At 37.5% G+C, this 19,679-nt stretch overlaps 1 protein-coding gene across 1 annotated transcript in view; it reads right to left on the reverse strand.

Moving 5' to 3' along the window:
- LOC103271409 (glutamate carboxypeptidase 2-like) overlaps positions 1-19,679 on the reverse strand; it is a 71,601-nt gene that overhangs the window by 7,945 nt on the left and 43,977 nt on the right. The window contains 5 exon segments of the mRNA XM_021717970.1: positions 1,951-2,045; positions 3,276-3,367; positions 5,970-6,037; positions 9,888-9,951; positions 11,617-11,699. Coding sequence (XP_021573645.1) covers positions 1,951-2,045; positions 3,276-3,367; positions 5,970-6,037; positions 9,888-9,951; positions 11,617-11,699 — 402 coding nt within the window.

A 19,679-nucleotide genomic window follows, 5' to 3' on the forward strand; every position in this document is an offset into this window, starting at 1 on the left:
TGCACTCCAGTCTGGGTGACAGAGTGAGACTCCAACTCAAAAAAAAAAAAAAATAATACAGGAAATGTGGAGACATTTAAAGAATCTTAAATAAAAGAAAATACAATCCTTCATTTGAGTAATACTGATGTACGAAGACAGAGAATTGTTAGAGGCAATAAGCATTACACAATATTACATAAGAAAGAATGCTAAATTGTTTATCACTGAAATTTCATGAATAAATGATTCTCTGACAACCAGTGTGCTGAAGGATGGAGAGTTTGAGTGGTGAGGGGTTCAGCAGTGGACTCACTGAGAAGAGCAAAAGGATGCACAAGCAGGTGTAAGGAAAGCCAAGAGCACCCATAAAAGGAAGAAAGAAGAACATTTCAAAATGTAAACTGCTAGTTTACAATGTTTGACCATTCTTAAGATGCTGTTTATGTTTTTGATATAAAGGAACAATTTATATAGAGATGTGTTGAAGACACTTGGATTCTGGAACCCTGGCCGGTCAGGGTTTCAATCTAGACTACAGAATTTATTAACCACTGCGTGTGTAATCCCAGCATTTTGGGAGGCAGAGGCGAGAGAAATGCCTGAGCCCAGGGGTTCCAGACCAACTTGGGCAACTCAGCAAGACCTCATCTCTACAATAAAAAAAAAAAAAATTAGCCGGGCATGGTAGTGTGCGCCTATAGTTCCAGCTGCCAGAAAGGCTGAGGTGGAATGATCGCCTGAATCCAACAGGCTGAGAATCTGGTAGCAGTGACCATGACACTGCACTCCAGTCTGGATGACAGTATAAGACTCTGATTTAAAAAAAAAAAACAACTTAATTTCCAAAAATTGTGAGTGGTTACCTGACCTTTCTTTGTCATAGTATTTTTCCATAAGTAAAACATAGATAATATAATAATATCTACTCTCAGCACCATCCTCCATATAACCTTGCGTTTCTACCCCAATGGCAGGATATTAAAGATTTCCTGTGAGCGGGGCTCAGTGACTCAGCGGCTCAGCCTGTAATCCCAGCACTTTGGGAGGCTGAGGTGAGTGGATTGCCTGAGACAATGGGTTCGAGATCAGCCCGGGCAATTTAATAAATCAAAACTTAGCCAGGCATGGTGGCGTGCGCCTGTAGTTCTGCAACTTGGAAGGCTGAGTCGTAAGCATCACTGGAGCCCAGCAGATCGACGCTGGGGTGGCTGTGAGTGTGCCACTGCACTCCAGCCTGGGCGACAGAGTAAGACTCCAACTCAAAAAAAATAGATTTTCTGTGTGTGAAAAACAACTAGCTCAAATGAAAAAAACCTGAATGTTGAATGTAAATCCCCAGCCGCCTTTACTGTATTTGGAATTGAGCTCAGTCTCCTTCCCCTGCTGCAATATCCCTACTGCAATATTTTTAAATAAAGTCTTTTTTACCATTTTAACATGTGTCTTTAACAACATAAAACTGAAAAATGAAGTAGCAACATAAATACATTATTTATAAACACAAAGGTAGGGATCAGAAGAAACCAATTTTAAAAATTTGCAAGTGTTTTAATCTGATGCTCATATATTAGGGATGGGACAATCATGAAAGTGAGATAAGAAACCACTGTCTTTAAGCTCTCTAAGAGCTACTTGACATTTTATAAATGATGTACCTATGTTACTTTGACGAAAATGAAAACAAAAAAATCATCATCAACAACAAAAGAGAATATGATTAAAAGAATACACAGGTCAAGTTTCAAGTCATGAGAATTAGTGCCAATAATACTTGAACACAGGGCTCAGAACACCAGATGCAGACACTATCCCATGTGGTAGAAGCGCCGTCAACCAGGAAGACTTCTCCCTTCTGCTTTCAAATTCCTCTATTCCTTCTAATGCTTGAGTCACTTTTTTTTGGAGTCAGAAGTATTTGTTCAGTTAAAATATATTCAAAACAATCTTACAGAATGTATTGAAATAGACTTACCCAATTTTTTGTATACCGTGCTCTGCCTGAGGCAATTCCAAGTCTTTGGAAGAACACCTCAAAATCATTACCAGATCCCAACTTGCCAATTCTTTTAGGGAAAAAATAACAGAACTATGTCAGAGTAATTTCTTCCTCAAGTCCAGGTTAGAGATCAATTAAACTAAACTCCATTCTTACTATCATAAATATAATTTTTAAATGTATAGCCTTAGATATACAGCAAAAATGAAAGGAATATTAATTCTAATAATAAAAATCTACGTTTATAAGACTGTTTAGTGCAGGAGTAACTATTATGTAAGTCACATTTTTTAAAAAGATTCCTAAAGCTGGAAATCATTTTCCTTTAGATTCTTCATTCTACTATTTTATTTGTTACACAGGATAGAGTGAAAAGAAGCAAGAATTTTTTTAGATAATTCAGACATAAGTTTTGTTCTTATTAATTTAAATTACTCATGCTATTGATACCTATAATCATAGACTATTGAAATATATATTCCTCTCTCCCTTTGCTTGTGAAGATACAGTCAATGCTGAAGTGATGCTTATATTTTTATTAGAGTAGCCAAAATATTTGTTAACTATATGATCCTTAGAAAAAGAATAATTACAGAGTCATGAGGAGACAGAAATATGAGGGCAATTATTTTTCACTATTATCTCCATTACAGATTAAGCATCTATAATTTGAAAATTCAAAGTCTTTAAATTTCTAAGCACTGACATGATGCTCAAAGGAAATGATCACATGAGCTGGGCATGAAACCGCTACTCAGGAGGCTGAGGTCACATGATCACCTGAGACAAGGAGGTTGAGGCTGCAGTGAGCTGTGATCGTGTGCCACTCCTCTCCAACCTAGGGGTAACAGAGTGAGACCCTGACTCACAAAAAAAAAAAAAAAATGCTCACTGAAGTTTTTCAAGTTTGGGTTCTTTGGATTAGGGATGCTCAACCAGTAAGAATAATGCAAATATTCCAAAACCCCAAAAAATTGAAACTCCAAAAAAAAAAATTATTAAAAAACCTCTGGTCCCATGCATTTTGTGTAAGGAATACTCAACCTATATAACCTTTTTAATGTACCATGTGTATATATTACCTATTCAAAATAGAAACATTTTTTGATGCCCTACAGATTTAACTTCAAAACATACAAATAATATTGTACTCGTGAACCTAAGTAATATTTTTCCCTTATTATATTTTAGAGGATTCTGAAAGTTAGTTTTTTTAAAATTAATGATTGAAAGAAAATACCTTCTTATTGTCAAAACAACCTCACACTAAATTCAGAAGAAAGTTTCATTTGTTTACCTGGGTATGCCACTAAACTCAGGGGAAGGACTTTTTTCATTCCAGCTTTCATAAAGAGATTTGCCTTCAAAGCCTTCATCAGGACTTTGCAGCTATATACATTAAAAAAAAAAAAAGAAGACAACAAATAAACGAGATGTATTGAAACCTTAATTCCATCAACCAGGAAGTGAATAGCTGAATTACAGTTCAACAAAACCAGAGATGCAATTAATTCATTAATTGGAAGCCATGAAAATTACAATATAAGTTTCTGACTATGAAAAAAGTACATATTACTATGTATAAATGCAACCACATTATAGAAAGAAATGTATAAAGTTCATAGAAAAAAGATTACATCATTTTAGCACCAAGTCATTGTCTTTAGATGAACTGTCGTATTGTATACTTTTTTTATCTGTTTTTCTAATTTGAGAGAAACTATTCTCAAAATCATATATTTCTTCTCTTTTATGAAAAATGAAAATAAAATAAAGTTAGCCAGTTGTCTAAGGGAAAGTATTCATTTTAATAATGTTTCTTGCCAGTAAGGTTGCCAAAGTCAATAAATAATGCATAATAAGATACAATGTAATTAATATTTTATTTAACTGAGTATGTATTGTAACTGGGTTAAACATTGAGCTTACTTAAATACATTTTCTGGTTTTACAGAGAAGAAAACCAAAGGAGTAATATATGACCTATGATTGAACTCTAGACTAAGAGCATTAGGTGCTGTGCCAAAAAGACTTAGCAAACTAGATTAATTAATGTTCCATTATTACTTACAGGTAATTGAACAATATATGGTATAAAATGTTTTATTTTATATTTAATTCATTTAAGTCATATGTACTATTTTTCAACAAATTCTATTCAAAAATATTATAGAGTATCTACATTGTTTAAGAATTTTTGTAGACTTTAGGGATACAGAGATCAATAATACTTATACTCTCTACTAATAGGTCCCCTGTGAGTAAAAAATGTGCAATTAAATGTGCTATAATAGATATGTGCAGGCTTTATCAGGACTTTGCAGCTATATACATTAAAAAGAGAGCCTGTATGAACAAACAGAATCAGAAGTTATGCCAACAACTTAATTTATAAAATGCAAATAAATAAAGCAATAAAATTATTTCACTCAAGCTTAAATTTACATAAAAAATAAGGGACCGTGCACTATTCTCAGAAATGCAAATTTGAAATACTGTAAAAATACATTATGAAACCATCATTTTATCAGCAAAATTTGAAATACTGCAAATCACTTTCCCAAAACAGACTCTCAAATTTTCAAGAATCATATCATTTCAAACCTGACCTAGAGAGTAATTTTTTCTGTAACTATCATGGGATGCCACCAATCCAGGTAGTAAAAAAAGTAACTGCCAAGCTTTTTCAGCATTAAATTTAAATTACATGAATGTTGGCAATTATCTCAAATATTATGTTTCAGATATTTAAATTTTATATGCTGTATGGTGATTGATAAAACTTCAGGCAAATGATGGAGTTCTTAGTTAATTAGATGAATAGTTCATCCTTCCACCTCAGGCTTCCAAGTAGTTTGAACTCTAGGTGTGCGCTACCACGCCTGGCAAATTTTTTTGATTTTTATTGTAGAGATGAGGTCTTACCATGTTGCCCAGGCTAGTCTTGAACTTGCAGGCTCAAGCAATCCTCTCACCTTGGCCTCCCAAAGTGCTGGGATTACAGGCTTGAGCCACTGTGCCCGGCCAAGAATAGTTATTTTCATATCAATTTTTATATTCCAATAAGTTAAGATATATGATTAACTTCTATGCTTTTGAAACCATAGCCTAATAACATTTAGGTTTTATGTATAAGCCCTATATGAAAGAATATAATTGTGTTTTTCTTGGTAATTACATTTTAATTAGTAATTTTATTAAATAAACAGCATTTTGTTTTGTTTCTAGTTCAATTCAGGTCAGTTAGAGATAGTTAGCAGTAAACCTGTCATGCAAAAACCACTCCATTCTGATTAACTTTGGGATCAGGACAAGTGGATTTCTGGAGTAAGAGAACTAAAGTAAAGCACCACCTGTCAGTCCTATAGGAATTCGGGCCCCTCCTATCAGCCAGGCTCAGTATCTTCTGCTGTTGTGAGAATCAGGCAACACCGAGCTGTCAGCCAGGCGCAGTGGGGCTAGAGGCTGGAGCCCAAGGCAGAAAGCCTGAAAGGACCTGTGTGACCTCACCCAGCTTCTGCCCCAAAATGATTTGCCCCTGGAAGCTAGTACTTGGTATTTTTATGCATATTCTTTCTCAACCAGTAATAATCTTTAATGGGTCTTGTGTCATGAATTAATTAATACTGCCATATTGAGAAGTATAAACTAGTTTTAAAATAAGGAGCTAAACCATAGAAGCAAGTCTTGGTTCAGCTGCCGTACAAGTTGTATGACTTTGGGAGTTGATGATTGAGCTCAGTTTCCTTGTTTCCAAATGAGATGGTAGACACGATGCCACCCACAGGCTGCCTCATATTGGTGAGGGAGGAAGGCAGTCGTATGTGAAAACAGTTTATTACACGTGCTGTTCTGCGGAGTGTATATGGGTTGCATGAAACAAAGGCAATGAATTACAAAACAACACCAATGTCTAACTTAATAATAGTACCTCGAGGAAACATTGTCTGTAGAACTTAGATTTTCTTAAATTATATGTCATTATTTTTACCTCTTTTGTTAGGTCATATACCAAGCTGTACATCAGTGGAGTACAATCGACTCTCAGAGTGTAGATTCCTGAAAGATAAAGAAAAGGCAGATTTTAAAAATTGTGATTTCTTTCTGTTATTCTGTAAGTCAAAGACCATTGCTAACTCCCTAGCCAGAATGATCCTTTTACAACCTCAGCTTCCCAGCGGCTCCCCATCCCACTCTGTAACAATCATCCTCCTCACCGCAGCCCATGGTGCCATGTCGGAGACAACCCCAGGCCGTCTCTCAAATCTTCGTCTCATGCTCTGCCTCAGAATACTCCCTTAGGTCTTTGCGCACACTGTTCCCTCCACCTGGAACAGTCTTAAGCATTATGTCTGCATGCCCCACACCTCCTCTGGTTCAACCTCACATCTTCTGAGAGACTTCCGACCACCCTACCTAAAACAGCACTGTTCCATCCCCCTTCCAGCCCCTATCTATCTTCACCGTGGCTCATTTTTCTCCACACTACTCATCTACCTGACATATTATGTACTTGTACTTTCATTGTCTGTCCTCCCGATAGACTAAAAATCCCATGGGAACAAGTTCCCTTTTTATTTGCTGCCACATCCGCAGTGCTTAGAACAGTCCTAGTATTTAGCATTTCTCCTTAAAAATATTTGATGTGAAAATGAATGTGTGGGCCAGGTGCTCTCCAACTAGTTCTTAATGGAGAGGAGAATTGGAGTCCCTGTTCCTTGGAAGTTCACGGGCTGGTGGGTGTTAGAGGCACGAGAAGCAGCCAAGGCAGGGCTCTTGGGAAGCCAGGCAGCTGCCTGAGGAGGCGGCTGCCTGGGGGATTGGCTGGACAATCAACACAACTTCACCTAGGGTGGACTCTTAACTGAGTCTTCTAGAACCAGAAGGAGTCAGCTAGGCAGAAAAGAAATCACTTTTGCAACTATGGGCAAAGCCTATATAAATGCCCAGAAATGGCCGGGCTCAGTAGCTCAGCCTGTAATCCCGCACACTGGGAGGCCAGGGTGAATGAATTGCCTGAACCTGAGGGTTCGAGACCCGCCTGGACAACTTGGCGAGACCTCACCTCTATCATAAATCAAAAATTAGCCAGGCGTGGTAGCGTGCGCCTGTAGTTTCAGCTACTTGGAAGGCTGAGGCGGAAGGATCTCCAGAGCCCAGCAGGCCGAGGCTGCAATGGCCACTGGGCGACAGAGTAAGACTCCAACTCAAAATAAATAAATAAATAAATGCCCAGAAATGTAAAAGCACACAAATACACTCAGAGGATGGAAAGCAGTCTTGATCCCAAAGCTTTGATCCATGTCTAGGCCCAGCAAAAGTTGAGGCTTTGCAAATAGAGACACCCCAGCAGGGTTGTTTATGGAGCTTGAAATGTTGATTTCAGAATTCTAAGCTTCATCTGGAAAAATAAATATGTACACATAGCTAATGTAACTTTTAAAACAGAAAAAGTTATAAGGAAGGACAGTGGCAGCATTTATTAAACTTGAAATGCTCATATCCTGGGATCAAACAATTATACTTGTGGCGATCTACCCGCCCCTCTATACTTTCTATAGAACAAATATGCAAATTAAAGGATATTTACTGCAACAAACTGAAGCAACCTGACCATATCCCTCAGTTAGATAACTGATATATAAATTGTCCTATTTAACACAAAGTAGGCTGGGCGTGTTGGTGGCACGCCTGTAATCTAGCACTTTGGAAGACTGAAGCAGATGGCTTCAGACCAGGAGTTCCAGACCAGCCTGGGCAATATAGCGAGATCATATCCCTACAAAATATGAAAATACTAGCCAGGTATGGTGCTGTATGCCTGTAGTTCAGGCAATTTGGGAGTATCACTTGAGACCAGGAGGTTGAGACTATAGTGAGCTATGGTCGTGCCACTGCACCACAGGCTAGGCAACAGAGCAAGACTCCAACTCAAAATAAAAGTGAAGATTTTTGTTGTTTGTTTTTAAGTGAAGTAGATAGATATGTACTGACATGGAAGGTGTTTCACAATATGTTGCTGAATGAAAAAGGCAAGTTGTAGAACCATTTAGCTAAAATATGATACCAAACTTGTACAGAGTGCTAAAAGGCAACAGAGTGCAGTGGCTAGAAGGATAGAGCTGAGACAAACCAGCATGATTTGAGTCTAATCTCAAACTTTCACTGGTTGCGAAACCTGGAGAAAGTTACTCAGCCCCTCCGAGTATCAGTTTCCTCTTCTATATAACAGAGATAATAAAAGTACTTACCTCAGAGGTTATTGTGAATATCAAGTAATTTTTTTTTTGCCATGTAAAGCACTTAACACAGCACCTGAGGCATTAACAGCACTTTGTGTGAGCTAGATTCTACATATGAATGTCAACATGATGGAAACACCTGGAGGTGAGGATGGTAGCATCTTTGGAGAGGGGAGAAAGTTTGAGACTGGCTTGTGTGGAAGTTTTGCCTTATTTGTAAATTTTTCATTTTAACGTTAGAAATTCAAGAATTCATAATTGTATTATTTGATAAATGAACATTTAATAACATTTTAATTAGAAAACAAAGTGAGATGGTATCCCAATCATACTGTACCTCGCGTGTTCTTTGTTCTTGATTTTGAAAATTATGGGGACACAATGAAGCATTTCAAACCAAGGAATGACATAAGGAAAACATAATGACTTTTTAAAATGCATTAAAAATCAAGTCTAAATAACTAAGGCTAGGTACAGTGGTGCATGCCTGCAGTCCCAGCTACTAGGGAAGGTGAGGTGGATGGCCTCAGCCCAGGTGAATACATATATTCTAAGTCTACCTTAATTCATTCATGCCACTGATACTTATTTAACAAGATATAAGGCTTCCAGGAATAAACAAGCAAAATGCTGTCTTTTCCTTGCCAAAGAATCCAAGCCATTGAGAAAGGCAGCGAGTAAAACAAATAATTATTTAATACAGATAGTTATGAGTGCTGCAAAGACATGGCTTCCCTGAGAAAGTAACATTCCAGGGGGACTATGAGGATAAGTACTAAGCTGGTGGAAAATGTACTGAAGAGAAATCTGAGTGCAGAGAACAGCAGTGCAATGTCTGGGAAGTCGCTTATGGTCATGAATCAGGAAGATGAGTGGAGCTGCCATGCAGAGACAGTGGAGGGCTTCATTTTGGCAGAAATCAACCTGAGAAGCCCTTTAGTTTGAACTTTTGCTTATTAAACACACCTCATGATACAAGGCCTGTCTCAAATGCCTATCCTATTTCTTAAACCTTTCCTGAAGTTGCTATCATTCTGTCCTCTGAACTCCCAGAGCAGTTTGTTCACACCCCTCAAATAGTACTTGCATGTATTATAATCCAACACTGATTTATTTTATCACCTAGACTGAGCTACAAGTTCCTGAGTATAAGCTCATTCCTTACTAACTAGCCTCTGTTTCCTCTGAATCCCTAAAAAAGTAAATTGCACAGAGAGGCACTCAGGAAATTGTTGCTACATTGATTTAAATACAAATTTAAGAACTTGCTTATCATTTTTCAGTAATAATTTTTAAAAAACACTTGAGAGGAAATATTGAAAATCAGTATTTTTCAAAAGTGTTAAAATATTATGATGAAACTGGGGATTAAAACTAAATGCTTTTTTCAATCCCATGCTAAAATTGCAGAACTCTTTAGGCATTCAACAGGTGCCTACTAAATTCCTGCCATATATAAGGGAGTCTGTTCATCAAAGAACACTGCTTTTCACATCAGTATTCTATACCTCAAGCCAATAAAAATACATCTTTCAACTAGGGCTGGAAAAACAGGCGCAGGTTCCCTATTCACATGTGAATGGACTGCCCTCCTTGTTGGTTCATAATTTATAAACTAGATAGTAGCTCCTGCCATAATTACATCTTATGAGAACAATGAGATTCACCTTCTAGAGAAGAATCGGCATTAATATAGGCCACACCCCGCTCTTGAAGGAGTCTTGAATTCTCCTATAATAAAACAGAAAACTGTAAACATATCATCATAACCCACTCTGCTCCCCCCAAATGCACACATACATTTATTGAACGTAGATTTCTAAATTAAGTTGACCCATGTTAACCACAAATTTGACCTGAGTCCCAAAAGAGAATCGGCTTGAAAGAATTTGAATAAAGGTTATTGATAAGAAACAACAAGGAAAATTTATTTAAAACTAACTTTTAAGATGAAACTGTCTGCAGACTTATGGTAAATGGAAAAGTAGTTAATTTATTAAATACACTGTAATTTACCCTTCAAAAATTAATTTTGGCCAACTTAAGAGATTTTTCAATGACAGGCTTCTCATGAAATTCTCATTATTTAAGCAGAGACTCTTGCGTGACTCACAGAGAATGAGCTATTTCAATTTATGAAAAATTCCTCTCTGTACCCCAAATAAGTCAAATCTTGTAAGATGGCACCATCTGCTGTTGAATGTTGATAAATTACACATTTTTAGAGCATGCAAAAAAAAAAAACCGTGGCAACTTTTTTTGAGATATCAATGTGTATTTTGAGTCTCCAAAACATACATTTCTAAGCATTCTGACTGTGAGAGAGTAAATGAAAAAAAATGCAACTCCAAGTGAAGGAAATAATTTGAAAAAGACAAATCTTACCCTCAAAATATTTAGGCTCTTACAGACACAGATATAATTCTTTCTTGTAAAAGCTTTAGGTAAGTCTATAGACAAAATAAAAAATAGCACTTTTTTTTCCCAAAGAAAATTAGAGTTTACAGGAGTTCACGTAATAACTGGAGTACAATAAAAGTCAATAAACATATACAGTATGACTGGAAATTAATGGAATAAATATTAACCTTGCATATATTTACTTAACATTATTTATACAAAGCCAATACATGCAGGTAAAATGACTTTTCAAGAGAGCTAATAAATATTTTGTGGTGAAACTTTCTGTCTTACTTTTAACATGATTTAATATAGAGTAGGTCATTATGGTGTAAAGATAAATGTAAAAATTATAACTTATTGTAGAAGTTCAAAGGGTATTTAAATGCAGTTCACTTTAGCAGCTATTCGAAAAGCCAAGTAGAATCATAATGAAACCAAATAGATTTTTTTTTTTCTTTTTTTTTTGAGTTGGAGTCTCACTCGGTCGCCCAGACTGGAGTGCAGTGGCTGCTCCCGGCCACCGCAGCCTCGACCTGCTGGGCTCCGGTGATCCTTCCACCTCAGCCTTCCAAGTAGCTGGAATTACAGGCATGCGTTACCACACCCGGCTGATTTTTTAATTTATTGTAGAGATGAGGTCTCGCTGCCCAGGCAGGTCTCGAATCCACGGGCTCAGGCAATCCACTCACCTCAGCCCCAAATAGGTTTTGATGTTTGGTTCCTAGTATGTCTATCACACTCCCCAGAAATAAAGCTAAATTAATTTTGACAATTGACATTAAAGAGCTCTAAACAGTTCAAATGAAGCTTAGTTCTTTAGCAACAAAGAGATTTTTATTGTCGATTTTTGAGCTAGAATATGTTGCTTCAGATTTTGGGGGGGAGAGAATATTTTCTCACTGAATGCACTTATTATTTTTAATTGCTTGGCAATTAAGTCCTACATGTTTTATTACTATACAAAATTTACATTGCAGCAAATTACCAACTAACCTCTGCCCACTCAGTAGAACCGAGAAGACCAAATTCTTCTGCATCCCAGCTTGCAAACAAAATTGTTCTTCTAGGCCTCCATCCTAAAATACATGTGTACACATATAAATGTTAGAAAACTTCATGATATACTCAAGATATGACCAAGTCCAAATGGAAAACAAACCATAAAACCTCATTGGTTGTCTGCAAGGGTGAATTATGCTGAGAACCGTTACTCTTATAATTTCCTTTTGTAAGACTTTAAAGTTGATGTCACTACAAAAATAGCATGACTGCATAAAAAAGCATGGAAATATAGGCACAGTAAAAATTCTGCAAGGGTAAAAATATTCCAATAGGTTTATAATATTTGCTAAGCATAGAAAGTCCTTGATAGTCAGCAGCTGCCAGAGTAAAAGAAGACATTTCTAGATGTGGTTGGTGTTCTGAGAGCAGACATGACTGAAAGAAAATTCTTTAGAACTCTTCCTGCTGTTCTGACATCAAATGGACAATTGTTCAGTATCAGCTGGTTGTGTGATTTCATTCCATTCTCTGCCAGAATTAGTCAACGGGGCTCTTAGCAATAGCACTATCTGCTGTCACTGAACACCACATGATTTAATAGGGAGGTGATAGGGCTTGGAGTTGTAAACACTGACCTTGGAGATAAAGGAAGATCTTGTCTCAAACCCTTGTTCTCTCACTTACTATTAGTGTGACTAAGAGAAGGTTATTCAAACTCATTAAGCTTCCATTTCTTCACTTGTGTACCAGAACTAACAAAGTAAAAATAAAGACACCACTTAATTGCTGAAAGGATTAAATGGAATGTTTATAAAGCACTTAATAAGTGCTCCAAAAGTAGAAAATTATGATTTTAGCACATATTTCAAGTGAGCTTAAGAATGTGTATCCTGTAGCAGCTGAGAACAGTGTTTTATTTTTGTTGTTTGTTAATAGTATTATTCATTATTTCCCATAATTCTGTTTTTTGGCATATTCTGTAATTGAAAAAATGATGTTTTATATTTACCACAGGAACTTCCTTGCAAAATCATGACACTTTTTGTAATAAGATTAAATACTGAGGAAAAAAAAAAAGATGGTAGTAGAGCTAGTCGGACTGTGCAAGTCCCCGTGTGAGTGAGTGAATTAAAAATAATTTACATGCATGTCTGTTTGTAAGTTGGGGTGTGAGTGTCTCACTGCATAGGGACTCAGGAGCAAGTGGCCAGGGCTTTCATGGTGAAACAGCTGGTGCCAGCAGCTCCTTGGACCCTAGTGCCTCCCAAGAAGCAGAAGTCAAGTGCCATTTTCTAAAATCAACAAACCTTTTCCTGGGAAGAAGCTACAGGGAGCGACCACTGCCAGACTACCCCACCATCACAGTGCCAGGCTGGTCACTGGCAGCAAGGGCTGTGGAGAGAGTGTGGTGAGGGAGGAAGAGGCAAAGCACCATTGAAGAAGATGAAACAGGTGCCCCCACCACCATCTTGAAAACTAGGCAGTTAAGCTGGCTCACCATGAAGCAAGAGACCCCCTCTCTGAGATAGGTAGGTTAACTAGTCAGGGGTTGATTGTGACCCAGAGGGAATATCCCAGAAGCACAACCTTCAGAGGGACAAAATAATTGTGAAGTCGCAAGCACCCCACCCTCTACCCTGATCCAGCCATGGGACAAAGAGTGTGACCAGAAAAGGTCAAAGATCCTCCCAGGAGATCTGTAGTGAGTCCTGGGCAGACCCAATCTCCTCCTCCCCAGCAATCCTCTGAATGGCAGACCCACACAGTTGGGGCACGACTGAGAGGGACGAACACAGGTAGAGACTGGAAGGCAGCTACACTAGGAGAGATCTACTCTGGGATAGTGTGGTTGGGGTGCCCACCGCCAGCACCTGGGAAGGAGATAATCACACACCTCCCCACCAGAAGGAATTCCCCTGAACTTAGAGAGCAGGAGGTAAGGACTGTTGCCCCACCCAACCCAAACCCCTTCATCCCCCTGGGCCACATGTTATTATGAATGAGCCAGCCAGCCCCACAAGAGATGACATACAGGTTTACCTGAGAATAGCTGAGAGGAATAATTAAAGAATCTGCCACAAGAGGATGGTTAGTGCCCAGAAATTTTTTTAAAATTCTTTTTTGTTCTTTTATTTGGGTTTAGTGTGTGAGTATGTTTGATTGTGTGTGAGGGTTCGATCTGCATCCCCCCCATTTTTTTTGTTGTTTTGCTCTTCTTTTGTTTTTAAAGTGAGTGAATGTGTGCCTAAGGGTTCATTTTGCATTCATTCTCCATTTTTCCTTTAATTTTTAGGGTGTGTGTGGGTGTGTGTGTGTGTGTGTGTGTGTGTGCGCGCGCACATGTGTGCATGTGCGTGTGTGTTTGTGTGTGTGTTTGGTTTTCCTGTTGTTTGTTTTTTTGTATGTTTTTCTGTGTTTTTTAATGTTTCCTTTTTTGTTAGTTTTTTGTTTTGGCTTGTTTTTTGTTTTCTCTTTGTCTTTTTTGTTCTTGTTTTTGCTTTGGCTTTTCTGTGGTTTATTGTATTTTTTGTTATTTTTACCCATTCTATTTCATTCTACTTTTCTCATTCTCCTAATTGCTGTTACTTCATCTTGGGTTCAGGGGTACATGTGCTTACCCATTACTTCATCACATAGACTGGTGGTGGGGAGTGGGTCTCAGGAGGCCCATACACCAGTCAATGAACATTCTAACTTGCAAGTAGTTTCTGAATCCTAACTATCCATCCACCACTTTATCTGAATCTCAAAACTATAAGAAACAGAAAACCTTCCCACCTCTAGCTCTGTTTCAAAACAACAGATTCAGAGGCTCTGACCAGGGCAGAATAGAGGACTAAGAAAAAACAGAAGAGAAAGCCTTGCACACTACTACCCAAAAACGGAATTAAAGAGAAAAGAGATCTGTCATAAATGAGAAAAAAAATCAATGAAAGAACACAGGTAATTCCCAGTGAACTAAAGAAGCAGCACCTGAAAAAAAAATTAAACCTCAGAACCCAAACAATGGAAATCACCAATGATGGGCCCCAGAATACAACAGGGATTAGGGAATGGATGGAAAAAGTGAATAAGACTCAAGAAAGTCAAGCCACAACACTGAAAAAATTTATAACAGAGATTTTGGCCACAAAAAAACTTCATCCAGGAAATAAATAACAAGATGACAAGCATGGCAAGCAGAAGAAAGAATCTCAGAGCTTGAAACCAGCACATAGAATTAAACTGATATGTTACAAACATAGAAAGAAAACTCAGAAAGAAAGAACAAAGCCTCTAAGAGATGTGCAATTATCAGGAGACTGAACTTATGCCCGGTTGATATTCCAGAAAAAGAAAGGGAAACGCAGAACACCTTGGAACAAGTATTCCAGGAGGTTATCCAAGAAAACTTTCCACATCTCACCAGAGATGCAACCATCCAAACACAAAAGATTCAGAGAACCCCTGCAACACATCAAATGAGAAGACCAACTCCTAGATACATAGTAATTCACCTACATAAAGTAGGTATAAAAGAAAAATTCCTAAAGGCAGTGAGAGAAAGGTCATACTACCTACCAGGAAGAACAATCAGAAGAGCAGCAGACTTATCAGCAGAAACACTGCAAACTAAAAGGGACTGGAGTTCAATTTTCAAAGTACTCAGAGATAAACAATTTCAACCAATAATTTCCCACCCAGCCAAACTCAGCTCCATCAGTGATGGAGAATTAAAATCCTTCCCAGATATCCAATCCATAAGAGATTATGCTGCTTCCAGACCAACTCTACAGGAGATGCTCAAGAAGTTATTAAGCACAGAAGAAAAGAGAAAGAAAAAACAACCATGTACTTCCCAAGGATGCAGGAAAACATGAAAGCAACACAACATACCTTGCAATTGCAAAATTGGAAACACACACACATATCAAGTCAAAATTTTAAAAAACCAAAACAGCCATATAAGAGCCTATGACAGGGATAAACTGTCACATTTCAATAATCAGTCTGAATATCAATGGGTTAAATGCACCCCTGAAAAGACATAGAGTGGCAAACTGGTTTAAAAGAACACAACCCAAACCGGGCTCGGTGGCTCAGCCTGTAATCCCGCACTTTGGGAAGCTGATGCGAGTGGATTGCCTGAGCCCGCGGGTTTGAGACCCGCCTGGGCAACTTGGCGAGCCCTCATCTCTACAATAAAATAAAAAAAAATTAGCCAGGTGTGGTAGCGCGTGCCTGTAGTTCCAGCTACTTGGAAGGCTGAGGTGGATGGATCGCCAGAGCCCAGCAGGTCAAGGCTGCAATGGCCAGGAGTGGCCACTGCCCTCCAGTCTGGGTGACAGAGTGAGTCTCCAACTCAAAATAAATAAATAAATAAACAAAAGAACACAACCCAACAATATGCTGCCTCCAGGAAACATATCCTACTACAAAGGAGACCCACAGACTCAAAGTTAAAGGATGGAATATAAACTTTCAGGTGAATGGGAAAAAAAAGAAGAGAGAAGTCATGATTTTAATACAATACAAAACAACCTTCAAGCTATCAAAAATTTAAAAAGATATAGAAGGCATTACATAATGATAAAAAATTCAGTCCATCAACAAGAAATATCCTCCTAAACATATATGCACTCAACACAGGAACACCTGGATTTATAAAACAACTACTAGGTAGCCTAAAAAAGGATATTGCCTCTAACACTATCATAGCTTGGGACTTAAATACCCCACTAACAACCATAGATAGATTATCGAGGCAAAAAAATCAATAAATAGATCCAGAACCTTAACTTGACACTTGATCAAATGGACTTCATAGATATCTACAGAGCACTCCATCCAACAATCATGGAGTATACATTCTACTCATTATCACATGGAACATACTTCAAGATTGACCACATCCTCAGCCATAAATCATCAAACATAAACAAATTCCATAAGATAGAAATACTACTATGCACCTTCTCAGACCACAATAGAATACAAATAAATATTACCACAAACAAAATCCCCTGAAAACACACAAACACATGGATACTAAATGACACAATGCTGAACAACTCCTGGGTCAACACAGAAATCAAAACAGAAATTAAAAGATTCTTGGAAACAAATGAAAACAAAATCGCATCTTACCAAAACCTCTGGGATATCATGAAATCAGTATTAAAAAGGGAATTTATATCTCTATGAACACACATCAAGAAAATAAAAAGATCATAAATCAAGAGTCTAAAAAGTAACCTAAGGGAGCTGGAAAGGCAGGACTATCAAAACCCTAATTTCAGCAAAAGAATCCAGATTACCAAAGTAAAAGCCCAAATACAGGATATAGAAGACAAAATATCATAGAAAAAAATAAAACAAAAATCTGGTTCTTTGAAAGGACAAACAAGATTGATGAAACCCTAGCCAGAATGACCAAGAAAAACAGAGAAAAAGCCCAAATAAACATAATCAGAAACACAAAAGATCAAGTCACAACCAACCCCAAAGAAATACAAAAGATTATCAGACATTATTATGAATGCCTGTATGGAAACAAACTCAAAAACCTAAATGTAATCAAGAACTTTCTGACATCACACAACCTCCCAAGGTTGAAACAAGAAAATGAGACCCTAAATAGACCAATAACAACCAGGAAAATTGACTCTGTCATAAGAAAACTACCTACAAAAAAAAAAAGTCCCAGACCAGACGGATTTCCAGCAGACTTCTACAAAACATAAAAAGAAAAGCTGATACCAATCCTATTGAAAGTATTCTAGACAATTGAAGAAGATGGAAATCTCTCCAAATCATTTGATGAAGCTAACATTACACTGATACCCAAATCAGGCAAAGAACCAACAAAGAGAACTACAGGTCAATATCCCTGATGAATGTAGATGTAAAAATTCTCAACAAGACTAACATATCAGATTGAACAACACATCTCAGAAATTATCCACCATGTCCAAGTAGGCTTCATCCCTGGGATGCAGAGCTGGTTTAACATCTGCAAGACCATAAATAAAATTAAATACATTAACAGATGGAAAATCAATAACTACATGATTATATCATTAGACTCAGAAAAGGCTTTCAACAAAATCCACATCCATTCTTGATAAAAACCCTCGAATGCCTAGATACAGAGGGAACATATCTCAAAATAGTAAAAATCATCTATGATAAACCTAGAGCCAACAGAAATTAGACAGATATTGGAAACATTTCCTCTGAAAACCAGAACAAGATAAATCTGCCCACTCTCACCCCTCCTGTTCAACATAGTGTTGAAAATCTTAGCTAGAGCAATCAGACAAGAGAAGGAAATCAAGGGTATCCAAATAGGAAAAGAGGAAGTTAAGTTATCCCTCTTTGCTGACAACATGATGCTATGACTTGAAAACCTAAGAGAATTTGTCAAAAACCTCCTTGCACTGATAAAAGACTTTGCAAAGTCCCAGGGTATAAAATAAACATGCAAAGCACAGTCACATTTTTATACACTAGAAAACCAAATAAAAAGTAAAATTCCATTCACAATAGTCACCAAAAAACTGTAATACCCCGGCATATTCTTAACCAGAGAAGTGAAAGATCTTTACAATGAAAATTATAAAGCAATGCTCAAAGAAATCAAAGAAGATACAAACAAATGGAAAAATGTTCCATTCTTATGGATTGGAAGAATCAACTTTGTTAAGCTGTCCATCCTATCCAAGGCAATCTACAGGTTCAATGCAATACCCATTAAATTACTTGCATCATTCTTCTCAGACCTGTAAATGACAATACAGAAATTCATATGGAAACAAAAATGACCATGAATAGCCAAAACAATCCTCAGCAAAAGAAACAAAGCTAGCAGTATCACACTCCCAGACTTTAAAATTTATTATAAGGTTACTATAATAAAAACAACTGATATTGGTACAAGAACAGGCATAGAGACCAATGGAACAGGATAGAGATTCCAGAAGCAAAACCTCAATTTCTCAACCAACTTATCTTCAATAAAGCTCAGCCAACAACCACTGGGGAGAGGAGAACCTATTAAGTAAATGGTGCTGGGAAAACTGGCTGACCGCATGCACAAGATTGAAACAGCACCCCTACCTATCACTATATACAAAAATCAACTCCAAATGAATCAAACACCTAAATGTAAAACCTCAAATTTTAAGAATCTTAGAAAACACAGGAGACACTGTTACAGAAATTGGATTAGGCAATCAATTCCTTATCAAAACTCCAAAAGCCCATGCCATAAGAGATAAGATAGACAAGTGGGACGTCATTAAAATGAAAGCTTCTGCAAAGCAAAAGAAACCATCAAGAGAGCAAGGAGACAGCCAAATGGGATATTTTCCAACTGTATATCTGACAAAGGCCTAACATCCAGAATCTACAAGGAACTCAAAAGTGCTGAAGGGTGAGGGGAACAGCCCCATTAAAAAAATGGGCAAATGACAAGAACAGACACTTCTCAAAAGAAGACATATGAGCAGCCAACAGACACATGAAAAAACTCTCAGCCTCACTAATCATCAGAGAAATGCAAATCAAAACTACTTTGAGATACCACCTAACTCCAGTAAGAATGGCCATCATTAAAAAAACAAAAAACAATAGATGCTAGCAAGGATGCAGAGAAAAGGAAATGCTTCTACACCACTGGTTGGAGTACAAACTAATTCATTCTCTATGGGAAACAGTTTGGTGATTCCTCAAAGAAGTAGAAATTGACTTTCCATATGACCCAGAGGAATTCGAATATATACCCAGAGGAACTCAAATCTTTCTGCAAAAAAGATACCTGCACACATGTGTTTATTGCAGCACTAATTATGACAGCAAAAACGTGGAACCAATCGTGCTATCAAAACTGGGCATTTTAAAAACGTGGCACATATGCACAATGGAATACTATGCAGCCATAAAGTACAAAATTATGGACTTCTCAAAAACCTGGATGAATTTGGAGTCTATCATCCTCAGTGATATATCACAGAAACAAAAAACTGAGAGCCACGTGTTCTCACTAATAAGTGGACGCTGAACACCTATTATAA

Source organism: Carlito syrichta, unplaced genomic scaffold (assembly GCF_000164805.1).
Source record: "Carlito syrichta isolate Samal-C Ts95f unplaced genomic scaffold, Tarsius_syrichta-2.0.1 Scaffold311628, whole genome shotgun sequence".
NCBI classification, from domain to species: domain Eukaryota; kingdom Metazoa; phylum Chordata; class Mammalia; order Primates; family Tarsiidae; genus Carlito; species Carlito syrichta.